The 11,581-nt window shown below is 39.1% G+C and overlaps 1 protein-coding gene across 1 annotated transcript; it reads right to left on the bottom strand.

Annotated features, from left to right (window-relative positions):
- Positions 1–618: 618 nt before the first annotated feature.
- On the bottom strand, positions 619–6,631 carry psmd12 (proteasome 26S subunit, non-ATPase 12). Its single transcript, XM_085773351.1, has 11 exons — positions 6,422–6,631; positions 5,972–6,031; positions 5,598–5,726; positions 3,613–3,720; positions 3,179–3,283; positions 2,844–2,993; positions 2,505–2,639; positions 2,262–2,374; positions 1,858–2,032; positions 1,513–1,590; positions 619–1,192 (listed from the first exon to the last, which is right to left on the bottom strand). Exons 1-11 carry the CDS (start codon positions 6,542–6,544, stop codon positions 983–985), a joined length of 1,386 nt encoding a protein of 461 aa, XP_085629477.1. The 5' UTR covers positions 6,545–6,631; the 3' UTR covers positions 619–982.
- Positions 6,632–11,581: the final 4,950 nt, after the last annotated feature.

Genomic DNA, 11,581 nt, shown 5'->3' with positions numbered 1-11,581 from the left:
TTATTAATACATCTTCATTTACTCTCTCATTTTTTCAGATTCCTTTGTCCCCAACTTGGAGGTGGTGGTCTAAGTGCCCCATGGAGTTTTGATTTTTTATTCCTCCTGCTTCTTCTTGTAAAAAAAGGAAAAAGTCTGCTACAGTGAATACACCCAACTAATTGGCTTTTAAATAAACTAGCTACAAACCTTTATACGAAAATTACTGCATTAGGTCCAACTTAATATTGTACAACAGTACAGTGATTCATGTTTCTGTAAAACATGCGGTCGGGTTTAATGATGTTGCCTCAGCAATAATAGGCGAAGCATCTGTGGGTCATGGAAAGTAACAGAGAAATCATGCCCCCTTTTTACCAGTATCAGTGTTTATTGTCCTTATCACGAAATGCTGTAGTAACATAAAAGGATGGGTATGCTACATAAATTAGTGGAGGGAGACTTTAAGTTTTAATTTCTTACTAGTAATGTCTCCAGCTTTGACCATGCCAGCTGTCAATCTGACCTAAGACTGATAGTGGAAAATGATGGGATGCTTTCATTTTTACAAGCTTAAAACTTATCGTACGCGTGTTGTTATGTATGCCAGTTGGGTCAATGATAAACTACATACAATAGTTAACCAAATGTGAGGAGTTTATTGTTTACATTGCTAAGTATACATGTAAAAGAGGTCTCAGCCAAGTTTTCATACAGCAAAGAGAAACATATTCGAAGGCCAAGTCTTTGCTAGCTAGGACAGAAGGATGCAAATGAGGGGAGGTGCTCATGTGTTTATTGTCAATGCTTTACCGACCAGTAAAAAATGAACAAAGTTGGGGTGCTGTGTATGTGCTGCAGACTTTTCGCCAACTATATGACATTGGAATAATTCTGCAATCACAGTCCACCAATATACTGTATATTCAAAAACATTGCCACAGTAGGATAAAACAACAAATATGGACCAAAACAAAAAATATCATCACACTTTATTCCTGTTTCACTGCAGATTGTGGATCATCTCCTCCTTGGCAATAAGATGTGTGGTCTTGTTGACCAGCGACATTAGAGAGTTGAGTTTGTGCGACCAGTCGTTGAGCAGGTCATTGGGGTCTTTGGGCCTCTGGAAGTTAATGATGCCAGCCATCCGATCGACCTTGGCATAGATCGTTTTGTTTACGACAAGGCTGGAGAGGAACTCCTCAGATTCCTGTGAAAACATTCAAGCAGACAGACATAATGTTAGTGTCTTTAAAAACTTTTTTGACTGGGTTCCATATCTGGAATTAATTTCCCTTACTATTCAAATTATGATAAACATTTTCATAGTCTGTTGGCCAAGCCATGAGCTACCTAAGATATGGAATTTGTCGATGTGCCCTAACTATGATAATCTGTACATTTAACCATTGTCTTCAGATCTTGAACTCAAAATGTCACCATTGCTCATAAAAACAGAGAACATACACTGACAAACAATATACCATCAACTTCAGTGTGCATGGGCTACATAGTAAAAGTGTTACTTACATCAATGGAGAGGTCAAGGAGTCCAGCCATCCTCTTCATTGTGATTCTTGTGTAATACTTGGCCATTATTCTTATGTTCTTGGGGAAAATGGAGAGAAATCCATTACTACACACATCTGCAGCTAAATATTTCAGTGTAATTAAACTATCTATTACCATTCTAATTTGATAACAGCTTAATGTAAAATATAGTAAAAATTGTGTCCACCATGTGCTAGCTGATTGCTTTGAATGTCTTAAGAGAAAGCTGAGAGGCTCTTAGAAAACTTTCTGATTGATTTATTTGACCTCTGTGTGTGTTTCAGCTCAAAGTGAGAAGACCAATTTCTCAACTGTGTGACTTACATGCTCCACCACTCTGTTCTTCAGGTCCTTCCACCTTTTCTCGGCCTCCTCTGAATAAGTGAAGACGTCTGTGGCAGGGCTGTCAGGGGAGCCGTCTCTCAACTCCTTCCCATAGTCCTCTACCAGGGAGGCCCAGCGCATCAGCTCCATGGTGGTGAACTGCTTTAGAAGGTCCCTGGGGGAAAAGAGGAATTACAGACAGTAAGTGTGTGATATTGCCTTTTGTGACAACTTCCCCACTGCTGATAGCACAGTTTTAAACATCTTGATATGACAATATAAGATAACAGCACTGTGCCAATGCAGTCATAAGTCAGATGAGGACCAAATCACATAATGTCCGTGGCTCATTTCCTGAATTTAAAGTGCAGGCAACAGGTCAAGAAGCATGAAATATGTCTTACTTGTATTTAGGGATTTCTTCCAGTTTCTTGTCTGCACTGATTCTGTGCACCAGGTCGGACTGCTCGTTATCATAAGGGGCGAGAATCACGTACAGCACCACACTCTTCAGGGCCTGAAAGACAAATGTATTTTTTTACTGTTTAAAATAAGCAATAGCAAACAAAAATTTTCCTCTACAGCAATAGCGCATCATAAAGACAAACTTAGGACTGTGAACAGACAGACAGTGAAACCCTGTTTACCTGTTGCCACTTGCTGCTGTCCTCCAGAATGCAGGGGGTGTCATAAATGGCCCGGTAGTGTTTGCAGATAGACAGGTAAGAGCCCTCGTGCTGGTCAACTTGAATCATGAGGTTGTAGTACTTCAGCTTCAACTCCTAAAATGTGCCATGGGACAAAAAGGAAGAATTAGCATTCAGTTACACCAACCTATTTAACTCAGATCCAGCATGAAACAAAAACTCTTTCCCAAAATCCTGCTGTAAAAGTGAACACACAGACAATGCTTTTCAAATATTTCTCGAGTCAATTCGAGGGAATGCTTGCAATATTTAGTGCTCAATTCCTGGTTGATTTCTTACCTCAGAGCCCTCTTCCTGGAAGAATTTGGTGTTTATCTTCTTGCTGATGATCTGGGTACGAATGTAATCCTTGACAGCAATGCAAAGCCTCATCTGTTCCAGGATAAACTCGACCTTCTCCTTTTTCTCCATGGACCCATATGTCTCCACCTAAGTCAGGGAAAACAACATTTTCTGTGCAATTAGTATGCAGCAGACCATGAAACACAAAACATCAACCATCAAATCTATTTCCCTCAAGAGTACAATACACTTAAGCTTCTTCAAACAGAGATGTTGCCCCTTTAGTACCCTCAACTACTTTACAGAGAAATTACAGTCTGTCACTCTCTTACCTGCAGTTCCTGGAGAATGGCAGCAGCCTCTTTGACTTCTCCACTCTGCTCCTTGATGTTAGCCAAAGTCTTTGTCAGCCTTGCACGCTCAATCTCCACGTAGATCTGATGACATGATCAGTAGTAACAGTGAGGAGGATGCTTAAGGGCTTAGTAGGATGTTCACGACAACTTTTCCTCACTACCTAACAACATTTGCATCCACCCAGCAGAAAAAGATCAATTTTGAGTAAACCCTTGTAAATTGTGAAAAAAGTTTTAACAAGTCTAATCTTTAAATGAATACAGGTTAAAGAGAAACATTCAGTCATTACACAAAAATAGTTCCAATGATAGACAAGACTTCATGTTGCTGCAAATGAAAAACATTTTGTATTTTTTGTTTGTTTTCACAAATTTTGTCTCTAGTTTGCACATAAATACATTTCACTGACCTTGCCAGCAGTCACAGTGCGAAGTGTGTCGATGAGTCTCAGTTTGATGGTCAGATCAGTCACAGAGTCCACATACTTGTAACATTCTTGCACCATTTTGGCAACAGCCTGATAAGACAGAGCACATCAAAAATTAGATGTGGGTCTCAGTAATAAGACCCAGACTAAATAACAACAGCAGTAAATTATGTTTATTTAAGTCAATTTTCTTATCTTTAATTTCTAGTCATAGCTACTTTCTAAAGTTTCCAAAACTTACCATTCATAGGAGATGATTTACTTATGGAAAACTACCTAAATATGCCACTGAATATTTTGGATACGGGGGCTCTACAGCTTGACTAAAAAATTGCCAATATTGGAAGAAAAAAAATATTTTCAGGGAATGGGATTAAAGGGATAGTTCAACATTTTGGCAAATTTGCCTATTGCCATAATCCCTATAGTTTTAGGAGCAGGGTGGTCAAGTTGTGACCTGCACATTCACGACTCTATGAAATAATAACGTATAATTATGTAACATTACGACACATGAAGCAAATACTCAGAACTACTTGCGCTTTTGAAGTCACTCTACTGAGCAGCCATGTCTGGGATGTAGTTCTGGCTACGCATTTGCCTAGGCTTGTTCTGTATACCGGTGCTAAATTGGTACCGGTGTACTGAGGCATTTAAAACGGTTGGATGAGACCGGTACTTGCATTTTGTATATAGCGCCGCCAGCAGCGGTGGCGTCGCCGCGTGAAGTCGCCGTATTGTCATTTGAGCCGGAGCAAGCAGGCGAACGGGGGAGCGAGCAGCGTGGAGCGAGCAGCGTGGAGCAGCAAACGGAGCACGGTGCATTTATTTATTACCGTTACAATGCGACCTGGCCATGTGCCCGTGTTTGTGTGTGTGTGTAAGATGGTCTATGTATGGGAAACACTGGAGGTGTGTGTCTGAGTAAAATGAACATTTTTGTTTAATTCTATAAACTACTGATAATTTCTCCCAAAAATCGCAACTGGTCAAAATAACAAATAAGATGCAAGTGTTTTTTAGACCTCAAATAATGCAAAAAAAATTTCAATTTTAAAAAGTGCAGCAGCAGTGATTGTTTACTGATTACTTACTTATTAAGTTTTTCTATTAAAGGGACAACGAGGAGTTTTTATTTGGTTATAAAAAAAGTCTCACATTAATGTGGATGAATCTACGCTACCTACACGTACACATTGTTAATGGCTCCATTTTCGATAAATATATCATTTTGTCTCTATTGTTATTTTGTTGGCGGAAACGCTGGGCGAGCCGACCAGTGTTTCCTTACTTTCGGTTTTGCGGACGCAGCGGGTCATGAGAATAACGCCGCCAAATCGCCGCTTATGGTCGTAACTACGACGGTATCTGATCGTCTTCGAACCTCTGACTTTCATTCTTGATGAATGAAAACATTCTTGGCAAGACGTCCGTCTTGCGCCGGTCCAAGAATTTCACCGTGCGCACGGAGGCTCATGGTAAATGTAGTATGAAAACACTTCGCTTTCCAAAACTCCTCATTGTCCCTTTAAAAGTAAGTCAATAATGACATTTTTTGTGCTCTCTTTTTATTCAGAAAAGTATCGAAATACATATCGATACCAAAATGTTGGTATACACATATACCATATAACACTACATCTGCCTCGAAAACAACTCTCTCTCGTAATGTTACATTATTATTTCATAGTGTGGTGAATGTGCAGGTCCCAACACAAGAGCGTTTTGGAGTTGTTAGATTGTGCATTTGATGAGTTTGATGAGGGAAAGGTGAAAATACCGCACCGTGCAGAGCTCACGTCTCTCCCCCGTTGACCTAAAAACAGCTTGCACTGACAATTAAAGGTAATGAACCTACTCCTAAAACTATAGGGATTATGGCAATAGGCGAATTTTCCAAAAATGTTGAACTACCCCTTTAAGAATATATTAGGTTCCAACTCTTTAGTGAAATACAGGTGTCTGACCTGTTTGAGCTGACTCCTCCTTTTGGTGAGCAACATGATGTTTTCATTTAGGGCATCCCAGTCCTTGGCCTCATGACACATCTGGACAACAGCCACAAGTATTCTGGAGGTGGACACCATGTCTGATGCCTGAGGGAAGGTGGGAGGCAGGTAAGTAAACACAGACTACAATATAATCAGAAAACACAAACATTTAGATGGTTTCATTACTTTTATCAGAGTTTATTCATAGTCTCAATGTAATGTTCTTTTCTGGATTGAACGCATTATAATCCAGAATTCAATTAGCACTATACAATATACTGAAATGGGCTAGTGGGGGGAAAAAAATCACATAATTAAGTGTTCGTGTATTTACAACAACACCGACTTACTGTTCTCGTTTGCTTCTCCAGAGACAATAAGCTCTCAATGGCCTCCTGCAGCTTGCCCTCCTATGGCAGAAAAATAAACAAGCTCGGCGTCAGTTACACACATTTCCTACAAACATGACAAACATGAACTTAAGTTATCTATTCCTCTCTATCAACATGCTAGCATTGTTAGCAAGTGAGCTAAGTTGTCAATGACGAGACTGCTAAAACTACTAGCATGCTAGCGAGCTTATACCATAAACAAACGTTTATGTGGGAATAAAAATGGTAACAGAGATGTCCTAAAGTTAAAAATGCGTCAACATTTATTAGGTGTTTTCACTCAATACACAGGTTAAATGAAGTTTCCGAGTGGTACCAAAGCGAGTATGTGTTAGCCGCGATGCTAACACGATGATCCTGGTGCACCATGACTCAGCCGGCGGTAGTCTCTTTCACTCTCTTACTTACTTTGGCCATTTTTTCGCATTCCGGGAGACGCTCGTCTACAGTTGAACTGTAGTCGACCTCCATCTTCACAATCCTGCCATCGGATCTTTCGGACCGCTCATCGGTAACGTTAATGTTTGCCATTTTCGGGCGAGAATAATCTTCTAGGCTTTTTCTTTCCTGTCGTCAAGACGCAGCCGAGTCCGACCACAGAGCAGTATTTTGCTTGTCAAATGAACGGAACGGGGCCTGCGACCAATCAGAGGAGAGGACCACATAGGTGTCCGAGGCGCCGGAAGGACCCGGCCCAGATCTTTGGATGCGTTATGTGCATAACTTCAACTGATCCAAACACATTTTAATTAATACTTTAATACTTTATAATTTATTATATGACGACCTAATGTGAACGTCTCTGGTGACAGTCGTTTTCGAAATGACAATTTCTTGCTATAAAAAAAAATGATACAGTGGGTCAGTGTGATGATAAATACATAGATGATGGAGAAGTGATTGAAAAATAGGTCCTTTCTGTTTTACAAGTTGTAGATGTGATATAATGAAGACAATAATACAGAATCAAAAGAATGTCACTGAATCAATCTTTGGCTGAAAGAAAAAAGAAAACTTTTCATTTTCAGTTTTGAAATAAAGAAAACATTGTTCAATAGAGTAAAATAAATATTATTAATCTATTTAGGCTACTGCAAAACATTCAACCACAACTATTCAGCATAAGCAATAATAACCTACATGTATTTTTTTTCATAGTTAACAGAGATACGTTTTTTCAACTTCATTGTAAACTAAATCTTATAGCACAATATGGTAGCCTACAGAAGGTGGCGCCATGCACCTAACATTTGGTAGCCTACTCAATCTGCCTAAAATCAAATAAGAAACAGTTTACAATATATATGAATATAGAATACAATATAAAGTATTTGAATGATGACAGGTTTAACACTGCACAATTTCTTGATTTAATTTTTTACACAGTTTAATGTTATTTTCCAGTCTTTACAACTGGACTTAATAATTGGCACCTTTACCTGGGGAGCCACTTTAATCAGTTTTGCAGGCAGTCATTTTAATTTGGTGTCAATGCCAATTATGAAAACTATTTTTCTTATTTATTCAACTAAACTATATGAAATGAAAACAAGTGGCACCTAGTTCAAGATGCCATTTTCCTTGAGATACACACAATATATTTGACATGAGAGACAAGTTTTAATAATAATAAGAAGGAAGCAAAGGGATGCAAACACACTGTAAAGACTGACAGCTACCGCTCTTGGATTTGATAAGACTTTCCAGAATGCAACTAGGAAAAAAAAAAAAAAGTCATATAAAACAGTTTTTCTCCATGAAATGATGATGATAACAGAGGAGGGGACATAATAAAAATAGTGAGGGAGGGAAAAGTGTGGGAAAGATAACAGTTCTTTTGAGTGAACTAAATGAGGAGTGCAATGAATGAAGAACTTTGTGAATGGACATGAGCACATGAATGAATACAGAGTGTAATGGCCGTAGTCCACCAGTGGATGTCACTTTGATGTCTGCATTGTGCGGTCCTGTCTTTGCTTCCTTTAAAGGCTCCATTGCCCCCATGAATAAAGCTAATGTGGGTCAGTGATTTTCCTGCTCGTGGCAGAGAAGGCCCCTCAGCTCCAAGCTAAAATCAGTTTGATCCCAATGCAGGCTCAGCATAGACCTTGGAGGCCTGATAAACTGAATATGACTCTGATCCACTGAGAGGAAGATCAGATATGGAACAACTACTGTGATTGCAGAGACATGAAATTATTCTGGGTGCTTTGAGACTTCAAACACATCAGGAAGAGCTCCACTGAAGAGGCCTAATTAAAGCCTCAAATATGTCATCATCAATATTATCTCTCTCAATACCAATGAGACAATTATAGCTGCTGCGCAGCGATGGGTCGGGTCCGGGCTACTTTTGGGCAAATTTAGGCAATTCTGAGCAACAAACAGGAGAATAGGAAGACAAGACAGTTGTCCTTATAATGTCCAATTTGGACCAGTTGAGGATTGAACCCACAACCTCGGGAACCAAAGACCGTTGTCTATCGCACTGAGCTAATTGACAAGTGGCAGTTCAACAGTGGCTTCACAAATTGAGTAAGCCATTCACTGTCGTGTAGGCAGATTTGAAACCACAGTAAAAAGAAAAATCAGTTTTTGAGGTAATGATATGTATTTGTTAAACATCTACTGTGACTCTAAGATGTTAGGAGCCTTCGCACATAGTCCAGTCCAAGCTATTTGGATTTTTAAAATTAGAAGCTTGCTGTGGTGCCACCATTAGGACAATTGTCTTGTGTTTCGTGTTGAGGACAACTGACATTTTGATCTGTCATCATCATCATCATCACCCTTGCTGGGACTCGAACCCACAGCCTCTGACACCAAGAACCAGCTCCTAACTGGCTGAGCTAATTGGCTTGTAGTGAGACCTGCTGTGTAGCTTCATTTATCCACTCAGGTGAGCCAGTGCCCAGGCAGCTGTTGTAAAGGCAGATTTCAAAAATGGTCAAAAAGTCAGAAATTATGTTATCTAAACAAAAATCTGTTAATACATAAATTGCATTTAGACAGCAAAACAGCTTGAGGACATGTGACATTTTGATCTGTCATCATCATCATCATCATCATCATCACCCTTGCTGGGTCTCGAACCCACAACCTCTGACACCAAGAACCAGCTCTTAACCCGCTGAGCTAATTGGCTGGTAGTGAGACCTGCTGTGTAGCTTCATTTATCCACTCAGGTGAGTCAGTGCCCGGGCAGCTGTTGTGATGAAATGGTCAAAATTTCTGAAATTCAGTCATCTAAACAAAAATCTGATAATACATAAATTGCATCTTGACAGCATGAAAATGTTGGTGATTTGTTTTTAATGATAAGTGTTTTGCTTCATAAGAGAAAATCTGATGTTTAAAAATTCCACACTCACATTGGCTGCAGTTGTTCCCATGAGAGCAGAATTCAAAATGTTCTCAAAAATTCAGTTTTTGAATTAAAATTCTGATATTTGCCAAACTTCATTAACCATGACTCCAGAATATTCTAATTTTTTTTCAGGAAGTTTGAAAATGTATTTAGCAAGAATTTGATGGTATATGTTTACAGTAGTGTTTACAGTCAAACGTTTTCATGCACTGTAGGCTCAATTTTTGCTTAATCAAAAATCCGAGAAACAAGTTTTGTGGAGGACAGTCTGGAGATGCTCTGTAGCAAGTTTGGTGACAATTGAGCAAAAATTGTGGGAGGAGATACATTTTAAAAGTTTTACAGTTATTGAAAAAAACAGAGTGATGGACTTCATAATTTGTAATGAGTTTAAGTGGACAAAAGTTTCAGCAGTATTGAGGCTACATTGTGGTGAAGTTTCAACACTGTAGCATCTACCGTTGGTTTGGTAGGAATTTTTAAAGTTTTTAAATTTAAACGCTTATTGTGCCCCCCCTAGGAGGGGGGGGCACATGTCCTTGGAGTTGAGTGCATCTGGCATGGGACTGAACCTTTGTGCAAAGTTTGGTGAGTTTTCGCCCATGGGAAGTATGACTTCCTTGGAAGAAGAAGAAAGAAAGAAAGAAGAAGAAGAAGAATTCCTAGGAATACAATAGTGTCCCGGCAGCTTAGCTGCCCGGACCCTAAAGAAAGAAGAAGAATTCCTAGGAATACAATAGTGTCCCGGCAGCTTAGCTGCTTTAGCTTTTTCAAATCATCAGATGTACACAGGACAGAACTCAGCTCATACGGAAAAAAAACTGAGTATGACCCCAGCTGTCGTTTCACCTTTTCCAACACAGTGGTTTTCTGCTAGAAAGTGGGACAGAGGTAGGCCTATTTAGCAATTTCAGAGCTCACAGATTTGTGTGGTATTATTGACACAACACAGTGGTTCAGATGACATCAGGCACTAATCTCCTTTCTGATCAACACAGACCTTATTGAAATAGTTAGGTCATCATTAGATAATGGCTATAGGGCTACTACAGAGACACAACCCCACTGTCCCGTGGCCTCTGAGGTTCGGGGGTTTTTGGTTTAGAGAAAGACAGACTGCCACAAATGAAATACCAGCCGGGTATTATATAATTATTTTCCTTGTATTATGCATGAGATAAATATGAATGAAAACTTTTTTTATTGACTTTCTTTATTGGAAGCAATTTCACAGGCAACATGACAGTGCAATGTGACAGAGAGGACTTTCAGTCTATCATTTTTTTCCAGTCATTTCATCCCTCTCACAATCACACCCCACCCAAAAGAGAATAGTTCTCAATGAAAATCCAGTATCAACATGTAAACAGTACAGAATACATACTACAACAAATACATAAATAAGGAAAATAATGAATTAAATAAGTACATGAAATAAAAATGTAAATTATTTTAATTATTTTAACAATTAAAAAAAGAGCAACAGGAGGAAAAGGCTCGCACACTGATCAGAAATGGCAATGTCCACCATTAACGGATGCAACAAAGATTTAATGGTCCATCAAACAACAAAAAAGTGCAACCATGGTGATAACATGTAGGATTATACAGAGAAACATTTCAAGACATACAGGATACTGTATGTAGGCCGAAACGTTTTTGTCTTACTTATTTTTGTTTCTTTATTTTATTTTATCACCATGGTTGCACTTTTTTGTTGTTTGATGGACCATTAAATCTTTGTTGCATCCGTTAATCTCTGGTGGACATTGCCATTTTTGATCAGTGTGCAAGCCTTTTCCTCGTGTTGCTCTCAAATGTTTGTTGGCCTACGGACCTGAAAAGAGGATTTTTTGGACAGTGAGCAAGAGCGCAAACACCTTTTCTTCTTTTTGTCACAACAATTAAAAAAATAAATAAAAAATAAAGAGTGGGCTCAGTCTTCACAGTCAGGGAGAGATCAATATGATTTAAGAGATTTAAGAGAGGTCTCAAAGTCTTTTCAAATGAGTTTAAGGAGCCATTGGGAAAATCTAAGCTATTCAAGTCTAATGGACAGTAACATCTATTTCACCCACCTGCTATGAGATGGAGGTTGAGGGTGTTTGCCTTGCCAAAAGATTGGCAATGCACAACTTTAGAGGTAAAAGGTGGCATGCAGGGGGACACCAAACAAAGCCAAAAGAGGTTCAGGAGAGATA

The sequence above is a fragment of the Trachurus japonicus genome, chromosome 1, assembly GCF_045865225.1.
Source record: "Trachurus japonicus isolate A0001 chromosome 1, Traja_1.0".
Classification (NCBI taxonomy): Eukaryota; Metazoa; Chordata; class Actinopteri; order Carangiformes; family Carangidae; genus Trachurus; species Trachurus japonicus.
The sequence above is the reverse complement of the archived record's forward strand: the minus strand, read 5'-3'. Positions and strand labels throughout refer to the sequence as shown.